Consider the following 12889-nt stretch of genomic DNA (forward strand, 5'->3'; position numbering starts at 1 on the left):
AGCGCTACTACGCGTGTGTGGTGGGGTGGCAATGGGAATGAATGAAAGCAGCAAGTATGAATATGTACATGTGTATATATATGTATATGTCTGTGTATGTATATGTATGTATACATTGAAGTGTATGGGTATGTATATGTGCATGTGAGGGTGTTTATGTGGGTGTATGAGGGTGTATGTGTGTGTTTTGGGCCATTATTTCATCTGTTTCCTTGGGCTACCTCGCTGATGCAGGAGACAGCGATTAAGTACAATAATTTTTTTTTTTTTTTTTTTTTTTTTTGCCGCTGTCTCCCGCGTTTGCGAGGTAGCGCAAGGAAACAGACGAAAGAAATGGCCCAACCCACCCCCATACACATGCCTTGATTCAACCCACTGACAGCACGTCAACCCCGGTATACCACATCGCTCCAATTCACTCTATTCTTTGCCCTCCTTTCACCCTCCTGCATGTTCAGGCCCCGATCACACAAAATCTTTTTCACTCCATCTTTCCACCTCCAATTTGGTCTCCCTCTTCTCCTCGTTCCCTCCACCTCCGACACATATATCCTCTTGGTCAATCTTTCCTCACTCATTCTCTCCATGTGACCAAACCATTTCAAAACACCCTCTTCTGCTCTCTCAACCACGCTCTTTTTATTTCCACACATCTCTCTTACCCTTACGTTACTTACTCGATCAAACCACCTCACACCACACATTGTCCTCAAACATCTCATTTCCAGCACATCCATCCTCCTGCGCACAACTCTATCCATAGTCCACGCCTCGCAACCATACAACATTGTTGGAACCACTATTCCTTCAAACATACCCATTTTTGCTTTCCGAGATAATGTTCTCGACTTCCACACATTCTTCAAGGCCCCCAGAATTTTCGCCCCCTCCCCCACCCTATGATCCACTTCCGCTTCCATGGTTCCATCCGCTGCCAGATCCACTCCCAGATATCTAAAACACTTCACTTCCTCCAGTTTTTCTCCATTCAAACTCACCTCCCAATTGAATTGACCCTCAACCCAACTGTACCTAATAACCTTGCTCTTATTCACATTTACTCTTAACTTTCTTCTTTCACACACTTTACCAAACTCAGTCACCAGCTTCTGCAGTTTCTCACATGAATCAGCCACCAGCGCTGTATCATCAGCGAACAACAACTGACTCACTTCCCAAGCTCTCTCATCCCCAACAGACTTCATCCTTGCCCCTCTTTCCAAAACTCTTGCATTCACCTCCCTAACAACCCCATCCATAAACAAATTAAACAACCATGGAGACATCACACACCCCTGCCGCAAACCTACATTCACTGAGAACCAATCACTTTCCTCTCTTCCTACACGTACACATGCCTTACATCCTCGATAAAAACTTTTCACTGCTTCTAACAACTTGCCTCCCACACCATATATTCTTAATACCTTCCACAGAGCATCTCTATCAACTCTATCATATGCCTTCTCCAGATCCATAAATGCTACATACAAATCCATTTGCTTTTCTAAGTATTTCTCACATACATTCTTCAAAGCAAACACCTGATCCACACATCCTCTACCACTTCTGAAACCACACTGCTCTTCCCCAATCTGATGCTCTGTACATGCCTTCACCCTCTCAATCAATACCCTCCCATATAATTTGCCAGGAATACTCAACAAACTTATACCTCTGTAATTTAAAATAATTTAAATAAAAAAATAATAACCATTATTACTATTATTATTTTTTCATACATATTCGCCTTTTCCCACATTAGCAAGGTAGCATCAAGAACAGAAGATTGACTCTGAAAAGGAAAATCTTCACTTGGCTCCCTCTCCGTTCCTTCTTTTGGAAAAGTATAAACAAGGGAAATATCATTTCTCCCTTATCCCAGGGATTACCATTATCATCATTTTCATTATTATCATCATTATCATCATAATCATTACTACAGTTATCATACTTATCATGATTATCATTATCATTATTACATTACATCATTACAATATTAGATGTTGCTAGACTCAACCAGCTTAAGGTTACACTGAAAGAAGTCACCTCTGATGAGGCTGCACACCTGTCATTTGACAAAAGTCTTATCAAAGAATTTCTTGCTTCAAAGGAGTCTATCCTGTCCCTGCTACTTGGTGTAGTGCAGCTTTGGAGCTGCAGAAGCCCCTGGATGGGGTGTCCTGGGGCTATAGCATTGTGTAAATCCTAACATCCAGAGCTTCAATGTTAAGCTCCTGGACCAAGGTTGAGGTGGCCTTAACAGCTTGAGGCATCAGCTGAGGACAACTATAAGGTGTCTCGCATCAATGCTGTCTCTGTCATTTTGGGTGACAAGAATAACTAATCCAATAAACCAATGAGATGGGGAGAAATTTTCCCAGAATAAATGGGGAAAGTGAAAAATTTGGTTTGAACAGTGTTAGTCCACAATCATGGGAACCTGTTACTAGTGCCCCTTGTCATACAATGTATTAACATAGGCATGCATCATGTCATATCTTGGTGGTGAAGATTCACCAAATGAGCCAACATTAATGAAAAGATCCAGCTAAATGCATCTCTCCCTATAGATATTCTCTTTAACATGGAACTTATCTAAATAGGGCATATCCTCATACAAACAAACTCCTTGAATAGTATGCACCAAGAAACAGGCCTTTTAACATAGCTATGGATTTTTCTTTACATACAGAGGAAAGGATCTAAAAGAGTCTGAAATCAGCATCAATACTCCTGGGCAATTCCATTCTAGTCCCTTACTCTTGTATATTCCCTCAAGTCAGGGGTCCATATACTGACAACTTTCAAGGGAAAGAAAATTAAACCATCCAGAGAATGAGATAAAAAAAAAAAAGAAAAGCAGGATGGAAAGGGGACAGTAAACACAGTTTTTCCTAAACACCAGAGTGATGATGTACTGATTAAAAGTAATGTCTGCAATGATTGGGCAACAAGAGTGTACATGGACAATGTATGCACAATCTGGTCATACAGTAACTGGTACATACATAAGCTGCCATAAACAGTCCTGGTGAGTAGGCGTGGCTCAGCAGTGTCTATGTATGTCATACAAACCCACATAAATACAGTAAGTCAATTACATAATACACCACACCATAGCTAAATAAGACAAGGACATTTATTCATGGCAGGGTGGAAGAAGCTGGAAGAAAGTGAAGGCTGGAGAAGGTTTGTTTCCTATCACACTACAAGACATTAAAAAGCAGGGAATGATGATATCATCACCATGCAGTGGTAGCTGACCAGCAGAAGATGGACATGCAGACCCAAAGACTACTATCACCAAACAAGTGGTGAGCAAGGGATGAGAGGCTTTTATCTCACCAGAATGCATGGGGTTAAGAGGCTTTTAACCCCAGAAGATTAAAAAGATTCTCTCTTGGTTCACAAGACAAACTGATCCTGGAGAGAAATGCCTCCAACTGTAGTTCACAAGACAGACTGACTCTAGAAAGAAATGCATCCAAATGTGAAAACCTTACACAAAAGGCCCATTATTTGCTATCTATTCATTATCTACTCATTCTTTACCATACACTTTCCTTCTCAGAAGCCCTAACCACTTCTGTCAAGTTTCCATTTTGGTCAGGGTATAATACTGTACCATAACAAAATTTACATCTTTGTACTAGTAATCACTCATCTAGATTGCACAAGCTGTCCCTGCTTTGCACTGCTTCAATTAGTGCTGTTTTGCTATTGCACTCCTTTAATACTGTTGCCTTAATTCACTAAATTCTCCTGCCATTTGCTGTAACAATCTCAGCAGTTAAACTGGATGTATTTAAGAGTCCTGAAGCAGGTAAGTGCCAATCTAACATCTTTGACTGGATCAGTGGTAAGGACAATTCTTAAATATTCAGAGTATAAATAAAAATCTGGAAAGCCCACAAATCCTTAGTATGCTGAGGTTTATCAGAGAGCTCCAATAATACAACAAATGGAAAGGCTCTTAAGTACATGAATCTAGAATACAGCTTAATGCTATATGGCTCTAAATTTGTTTATTCAGGAAAAGGCTAAGATTTAAAGAAAGAGTACCCTTGGGGATTGATTTTGAGCCTCTTAATGCTAGCAGGCATATGTCTGATACTGTTAAACTCCTGAGGATCTAAAGAAAGAGTACCCTTGGGGATTGATTTTGAGTCTCTTAATGCTAGCAAGCATATGGCTGATGCTGTTAGAGATGTGCAAACTTCAACTTCATCAATGTAACCAATAATGCTGTGAGTTACTTCTCTACTAGACACTTCTCTCAAACATTTGAAATAAAAAATGCACAAAGTAGCTTATTACATTGAAAAATTTTATGTGATTTCATTCAGTAATACAAAGAGGGAAGACTGTGATAATAAAGTGAGTTGTAGAAGGTGACTAAAGGTGCAAAAGTAGGGAGCTAGAGAACCACCCCAAATGTGAGAGCAGTGGTTCATACAAGGATGAATCAACCCCTTGTGTAAACAGAGCATATGTTCAGAAGAAAAGAACTTTTGACATCTAAACAGGACATCCGGTTTCTTAGAGGCAGACTTAGATATTCCCATAATGTGGGATTTCCAAGAAAGAGTGGATGTTACAATAATACCAAGTATGTTCATTGAGTTGAGAGGTGGAATTACAGAACTGCGAAGGGAGAGATGGGAGTTGTGAGGAGTTTTCGACACAGAGATGGGGAGAAACTGGGTCTTGGAGGCACTAAACTTAAAGATTCTGTCTACCTCTCTGACATATCCTGTCCAAATCTGAGTTTATTGAGGAAGCTGTGTCAAGACAAGATGCAGAAAGAGCGAGAGAAGTGAGTGCATTGGATCATTTGCAGAGGACAGGAAATTGTTGAAAAAAAAGGAGAAAAAGTGTAGGTGACTTGAGGCGCAAAAGTCCCTTAATGGAATAATGAAGGATAGAGATGTAAGTATGGAAGTGGGGAAAAACTTAAGGGACAGCATTTTCCTCCCAACCCAGACCTAAGCAGCCAAAACATGGACCTCTGTGACTCATTCCATGTCCATGTTTTGGCTGCATATGTTAGGGCTGGGAGGCCTATGTTGTCCCTTAATCCTTTCTTCACTTTCAAACTTACACATATGCCCTTCATTATTTCATTAAGGGACTCATTGACTCTTCTACCCAGTACTGCTCTCTCTCCCTTATCTCTCCTTCCATATCACCAAACTCACCCAAAATAGCTGCTATATACTCAAAATTTGTCATCTCATCCAGTCTTTCTCCCCCAATATCTATAACATGGTATAATACACTTCCTCCTTTCCCTCTATAAGGCTTTGCAAACTAAAATTTCCCTCTGTATCATTTCAAACACCATTACTTTAATTTCATTTACAGTTACCTTCAATTGCATATACTTACATCATAAAAGACACTTCTGCAGCTCCTCTTCACTCTCATTAGCCAACATACCTCACTACCACATTCCATCTCTCCACCCACTTTCCCTAGTTCTGTTTTCACCTTTTATCACTCCATCTACATATATGTTAAAAAGTCATGGTGACATCACACAGCCCTGCCTCACACCCACATGTATACTGAAAATTTTGCTCAACTCTCCATCCACTCACACATGCGTTTGCTACTCCGTAGAAGGCTTTCATACCATCCAACACTTGTTACTCTACCCAAATATTTATCCCTAAAATATTCCATAAAGCATTTCACTCAACTCTGTCATATGCTTTCTCCAGATCCAAAAAATTTGCATACAATTTCTCACCTTCTATCAGATACTTTTCCACAGTAATTTTCAAGACAAAAGTCTGGGCCATACATCCCCTATATTTCCTAATACACCATTGCTCCTCACTTATTCTGCATTCCATCACTCCCACCACTCTATCAATCAACACTCTTGCATACACTTTTCTCAGTATACTGAACAGACTTATTCCCTTATAAATGTTATATACATCCTTAGCAACTTGTCCTCTGAATAAAGGAACAGCAACAGTTTCACTGAATTCTCAGGCACAACCAACTGTTTCCATGCTAAATTACACATTAAATACACCACTCTTACCACACTTTCTCCTCCACACTTCACCATTTCAGCCATGATCCCATCAACTCCATATGCATTTCCTACCTTCAGCTTCATTATTGCCCTTTTTACCTCCCTTCTTGCTATAGGCCTCTACATTTGTACCCCTTTCCTTCCAATCTCTATACCCATGCCTGTAACAACTCTTGTCTCACCTTCACCTACATTCATCAATTCTTCAAAATAATCTTTTCATCTTCCTTTCATTTCCTCCTTTTAATTCAGGAATTTCCCCTTCCTTACTTTTCACATTAACATATCCACTATTACATTCACTTCTTTCCTTTTCACCTTCATCCCATAAAATCTTTTATTTTCTCAAAACTTTTCACTCAACTTTCTTCCAAAGCCTTCTTTACTCTTCCTTTGCTTTCCTCTATCAGCTTCTTAACATTCCTTACACATCTTATATTCTTCCCTCCTTTCCTGAACTTCCACTGGTACATCCCTTTTCAGCAAATTATGACATGCCTTTTTCTTCTCTTCCACAGTATTTCTAATCTCATCTGTCCACTATGCATTTCCCTCTTTATTCCTTTATCTCAGGACCTTGTATCCAACTACTAATTTAACAACATTCAACAGACTTTCTTTAAACATTTCAAACACCTCATTCACACATGACTGCAACCCTACATTTACAGCACTTCCATCTGAACTTTTGGACACCCTCCTTTCATACCCCTCTTTGCATTCTTGCTGATTTATCTTCTAACTTGCCTACACTTTTACATCTCCATTCTTCCTCACACCATATCTCTACTTCTCCCTAATCCTCATCCCAGCAAACACTGAAAAAATGATCAGAGTCTCTAAGGAATCCTCTCACAACTCTAACATCTAGTACAGCCTTTCTCAACCTTTCATTAACTGCCACACAGTTAATCAAACCCTTCTGCCCATCTTTCCCATCATTTCTTATCCATGTATACAGATGCTCCCCAACTTACAACCTATGATCATCTGTACATACAAGTGTAAAAAATATAAATAAAAAATTCTTTCTTTCATACTATTCGCCATTTCCCACATTAGCGAGGTAGCGTTAAGAACAGAGGACATCCAACAGTGTAAACGGCTGCATGCATACAACAGTGAATGTCAGACAATCCTGGCATAGCATACAGTTCTCGATCTCAGTTACCATTCATAAGCATGTGTTGTTCAAGTGAATCTAACAAATTTTCATGCTAGATTAAACAATTTTTGTATTAAACCCCAAAGAAGATGACAAGCAAGAAGAAAAACCCATTACATGTTGAAGGATCTGGCAAGAAGGCAGGGAAGATGCTTGATTTGGAATTGAAAATTAAGGTAATCAGCCAATATCCCTGGGGATAGGGGATGAAGAATACTTCCCACGTATTCCCTGCGTGTCGTAGAAGGCGACTAAAAGGGGAGGGAGCATGAGGCTGGAAATCCTCCTCTCTCATTTTTTTTTTTCTTTTTTTTTTAATTTTCCAAAAGAAGGAACAGAGGGGGGCCAGGTGAGGATATTCCACAAAGGCCCAGTCCTCTGTTCTTAACGCTACCTCGCTAATGCGGGAAATGGCGGATAGTTTAAAAGAAAGAAAGAAAGCCAATATGAAGGAAGAAAAAAATGTTAATGTGATTGCACATGATCTACAGTTTTCCTACTCAATGATCTCCACAATTTTTAAAGGACAAAGAAAAAATATGCGAAGCAGTGAAAGGCTTAGCATGTATGAAGTCTATGATAATAGCAAAGCAACGACAAGTGCCCATCCATGAAAGTCTTTTTTAGACTTTGAAGGAGCAAGTGGGTGAGGATTACATCGAAAACTTCACAGCAAGTTGTGGTAGGTTCAACAGATTTAAAAGAAGATATAGCCTGCACAACATTCAAGTCACAGGTGAAGCAGCAAGTGCCGACGAAGGAGCTGCCAAAAAATTTATTGAAACTTTGAATGAATCAATCTGTAAACTATAGAATCTTAAATGAAAGGTAAAAAGAAACTACAGAATCACATAATAATGCTGGTTAATAAAAAACGAGATAATCATGACAGAAACTGAGTACAATAAAAGAATGCTGTACAGGGTAAACGAATTCTACGTGCCATGCTGACATATGTCCGACTTATGTTCATTTCAAGATCCAACTGGTTGGTCAGAATAGAACATGGACGTATGTCAGGAGCATCTGTACTTATGGATCAACTGGCGCTGAAAAAATTTTTTGCCATAAATAAAACCTTCTCAGCACAGACATAACTTCCATTCTCATTTACTCCAGACACTCCCCATTTACCATCTATCTCACCAATTTCATCATATTCCACCTTCACATTCACATCATCTATAACAACCACAGTCCTCTCCATCTCAAAACCATTCATACAATCATTCAAATTTCTCCAGAAACTCATCATTTCATCCTCACCTCGATCAGTCTTCATATTCACAGGCATATATACACTGCAGAAACTGCAGAAGCTGGTGACTAAGTTTGGTAAAGTGTGTGAAAGAAGAAAGTTAAGAGTAAATGTGAAAAAGAGCAAGGTTATTAGGTACAGTAGGGTTGAGGGTCGAGACAATTGGGAGGTAAGTTTGAATGGAGAAAAACTGAAGGAAGTAAAGTGTTTTAGATATCTGGGAGTGGATCTGGCAGCGGATGGAACCATGGAAGTGGAAATGGATCATAGGGTGGGGGAGGGGGCGAAAATCCTGGGAGCCTTGAAGAATGTGTGGAAGTCGAGAACATTATCTCGGAAAGCAAAAATGGGTATGTTTGAAGGAATAGTGGTTCCAACAATGTTGTATGGTTGCGAGGCGTGGGCTATGGATAGAGTTGTGCGCAGGAGGATGGATGTGCTGGAAATGAGATGTTTGAGGACAATGTGTGGTGTGAGGTGGTTTGATCGAGTAAGTAACGTAAGGTAAGAGAGATATGTGGAAATAAAAAGAGCGTGGTTGAGAGAGCAGAAGAGGGTGTTTTGAAATGGTTTGGGCACATGGAGAGAATGAGTGAGGAAAGATTGACCAAGACGATATATGTGTCGGAGGTGGAGGAAACGAGGAGAAGAGGGAGACCAAATTGGAGGTGGAAAGATGGAGTGAAAAAGATTTTGTGTGATCGGGGCCTAAACATGCAGGAGGGTGAAAGGAGGGCAAGGAATAGAGTGAATTGGATCGATGTGGTATACCGGGGTTGACGTGCTGTCAGTGGATTGAATCAGGGCATGTGAAGCGTCTGGGGTAAACCATAGAAAGCTATGTAGGTAGGTATATTTGCGTGTGTGGACGTGTATGTATATACATGTGTATGGGGGTGGGTTGGGCCATTTCTTTCGTCTGTTTCCTTGCGCTACCTCGCAAACGCGGGAGACAGTGACAAAGCAAAAAAAAAAACAAGAAAAAAAAATATACACATACCTATGCATACAATTCTAATCTTTCCTTTCATCCACAATATTCTTGATCTATTCCATCCAAGCTCTGTAACATCCTCCCATATTCTCAGCGATATCACGATTGCAAATCCTTCTTTCCCGCTTCCTGATCATCTTAATTCATCTCCATCCATACCACTCCTCCCATAACCTGCATTCATCATTTCCATTTTCATCCAGTACACCCTGCTCAAAGATACGGGTTTTCCCAATCCCCAGTACATCTACATTATAACTTTTAAATTTCTCCACAAGCTTCCTCTTTTTACTCTCACCAGTCATCCCATTTACATTCAGTACCGTCACCCTCAACCACTTGCCCCTCTTACTCCCCAGCATAACTGGTAGACTCCATTAGTGCTTTTTTAGCATTTTGTGCCTCACCCTTGACAGGCACGTGGCAACTGGGATGATGCTGAAATTATGGGGGTCTGGTACAGTTTGATTATAACATTAGATTTTGGCTGCTGATAAAGGTTAGGTGGGTTTTCCTAGATTCCACCAATATCCCATTTACGTTAATTTAATTAACCACTGATTTTCATGCACCTTCCTACTATCACTTATTATCATTAAACAAAAAATACTGCTCTAAATCATGTTCCCACAATATCACTTTACTCTAAATACAGTATTGTATATCATCACTATAAGAGAAGATAAATGAAATTTGTAAATGTCTTAGGTAATGCTATTATACTTCATAATCACCAAAGAATCTACAAAAACTTCATCTGAACTTTCTCTAAAAGCAGTGATTTACCATAATATTTAATGATTTGGTCAAAATATATCAATCTAATGGTATCTGTATTCCTCTTATCACAAGTTCCCTAAAAGTAACGCAAATAATAGCTAACAGATCTGTTTTTACGTGCGAGCATCTCTGCACGAATCACCGATAAAAGACTTTTCACCCCGAGGGAGGAGGGGAAAGGATACCATTATATTGGTATACTTCAAGTACGACATTAGAATTATGGTAAATTTCATCTGTTGGTGGATGTTAGATGAGGTTTTCATGTAACGTGATTCCACTTTTCTCCTACTTTTACATTAATTAAACTCATCTTTTCCCTGATCTTCAGTCCCCACCACTGTTGGTGTATCTATTATAAGAGAATAATATACAAAGCAAGAATCCAATTTAGCTCTGCACTATTATCAAATTTGGATACAAAATGATTTCACTCTGCACTCTTAGTGTAATGCTTATCATACATAATAACAGTTGCTGAAGACAATTTGAAGCATTTCCTCAATGAATGATATCAAATATGGCAACAGTGTTGATGGTTTTTTCGTGTCATGGCAAATGAATGTTTGATTATCTATAAGTAGGTGACACACTTATAAATCAACAGAATATAAAAATCTCAGCGAGAAGTCGAAATGTATAGCATAAATATTGTAACATGAAACTACTTTGCTGAAAGGGACTGCATTGCTACCTGGTACATCATCTCTTTGTTGACCATCAGCAGCATATGTGTGATGCTCATTTATGAGTATGTCCATTTTATTTTGAGAAGGATATTGAATGTTGCAATAAATCTCTAGTGACAGGAATAAGACGAGAGGAAAAGAGAGTACGAATTAATCATGACTCTGCAGGTGTTTGATGGACCCAACTCTTAAAGACAGAAAGGTTATAAAATGAAAGAAAACCAAGGAAGAGAATTACTAAACTAAGCTCAGCTGCTTGAGATGAAGATATCATAACAGTAAAGTCTCATGTTACTTTACGATATTCAGCCCCAAATTTTTCTCTCATGTACATAATCTTCACTTGTTACTGGCATATTTATTATCATTCAATATAATATAATGTTCAAAATCACATTTTGTCGATTGCAATTAACTATCTGAAAACTGCATTACCATTAATCGCAAAATTCATCAGATCCCAAAGTGCATAAAATGGCATATATAAAATAACATTTCAAAAAGTAATCTTTGGACTGATTGTTACAGGTCAGGTCAAAGGCCATCACTAAACCATCAACTTCATTATACCCTCAACACCACAGACCTTTGACCTGACCATTACAGTTCATGTCAAAGACATTTTCTTTTGAAAGGATTATAATTCTGATTTTTAAAAAGAAAAAGAAACAAGAAAATGAACAAAAAATACAATTTCTCCTCAGGAGAGATCAAATTAATGAGAAATAAAGTGACATACGTAACGTTCACCTTATCACTAGCATTACAAACGTACACCAATTACTTCATGCCTTAGGCATCTGTCCCTAACTCATTATAACTTACCTTTTCTCCTTCTTCAGACCTAGAAGTAAGAGACAGTTGCCCATTTTTTAGGAAAAAGGAAGAAAATCTCGCCCGAGCTTCACATTTCGATCGTGTAGCGTCGCCCACCTGGAATGTTTTGTTTACATCATAAATTATCGACATTACCATTGTAAACATTAGTCATATATATATGGTGAAATAACCACAAAAACTAACGTATTTTTATTATTGATTTATTGTCAAGTATTAAAGATTTTTTTAATAATCTATAGAGAAATATGGTTAAGAGGAGGATTACGAATATATTTTTTATGATGTATTTGTAGCTACTTTATTCTCATATGGTCTTAATATGAAAATCTGAATGTAAAGAAATCTATGACAATAATGAAAAATATTTTATAACAAGACACAAGGTAATTCGGTCATCCTTTAATAATAAAGTTGCAGGAGTTTTCTGCCAAACAGTATGACATGTCATTTGACTCGAGTTAGGATAATGAACAGTGAGGAGGATGTGGAGGGAGGTATACTAACAATGATAACAACCGTAGAAGAGACAACTACAATGTAAAGAAATGATGTAACTTGCTCAGGTGCTGTGCATTGTGGAGAGCATGACAAACAGTATCACACGTGTCCTCACTACCTAAACGCAATGAATTAATGCGTTGCACTAATAAGTTGGTTCATTGCTTCTTGAAAAACATCTTGAAGATCTAAGCAACTGCATGAACTTCATTAACTAGGACAAGACCTTGCTAGAAATAGCCTTAATTTGGCAAATGAGTGCGACAGCTTTGTTTCAAGATATACACACACGTCGCAGGGCATACATATTAATAATATACAAAAATACTGCCCACCAGACTATAATGGATGACTTCTGCACCATTGAACAATCATGGAAGATGCCATATGGCAAGGTCCCACTTGTCTTGTCAGGGCAGTTCTTGGTAACCTCTTGAACCCAAATTACTACTATCCGCCAGCCGGCTGTCACCCGGTTAACTACTCTCTAATGGACTAACTACTCATTGTGAACAGGTTTCTATTTGTGAAAATCACTTTTTAAATATAAATAGCTCCCAAACCCATTTAGATAAGCACAGAATAAATGCTTATTACTTTCAAGATGCGTAAA

The 12889-nt window shown here is 38.6% G+C and overlaps 1 protein-coding gene across 4 annotated transcripts in view; it reads right to left on the reverse strand.

The window, feature by feature from the left end:
• LOC139749531 (uncharacterized) overlaps positions 1-11878 on the reverse strand; it is a 152993-nt gene extending 141115 nt beyond the window's left edge. For 2 of the 4 annotated variants that reach the window (XM_071663498.1, XM_071663497.1), the window contains exon 1: positions 11764-11878. Coding sequence is in view for 2 of the 4 variants with exons in the window: in XM_071663497.1 (XP_071519598.1) it covers positions 11764-11807 (44 nt within the window). In the remaining 2 variants the exon portion in view is untranslated. The remainder of the gene's footprint in view (positions 1-11763) is intronic. The other 2 variants (XM_071663499.1, XM_071663496.1) reach the window with 2 other exon arrangements.
• Positions 11879-12889: the final 1011 nt, after the last annotated feature.

This window comes from Panulirus ornatus, chromosome 7 (genome assembly GCF_036320965.1).
Source record: "Panulirus ornatus isolate Po-2019 chromosome 7, ASM3632096v1, whole genome shotgun sequence".
NCBI classification, from domain to species: Eukaryota; Metazoa; Arthropoda; class Malacostraca; order Decapoda; family Palinuridae; genus Panulirus; species Panulirus ornatus.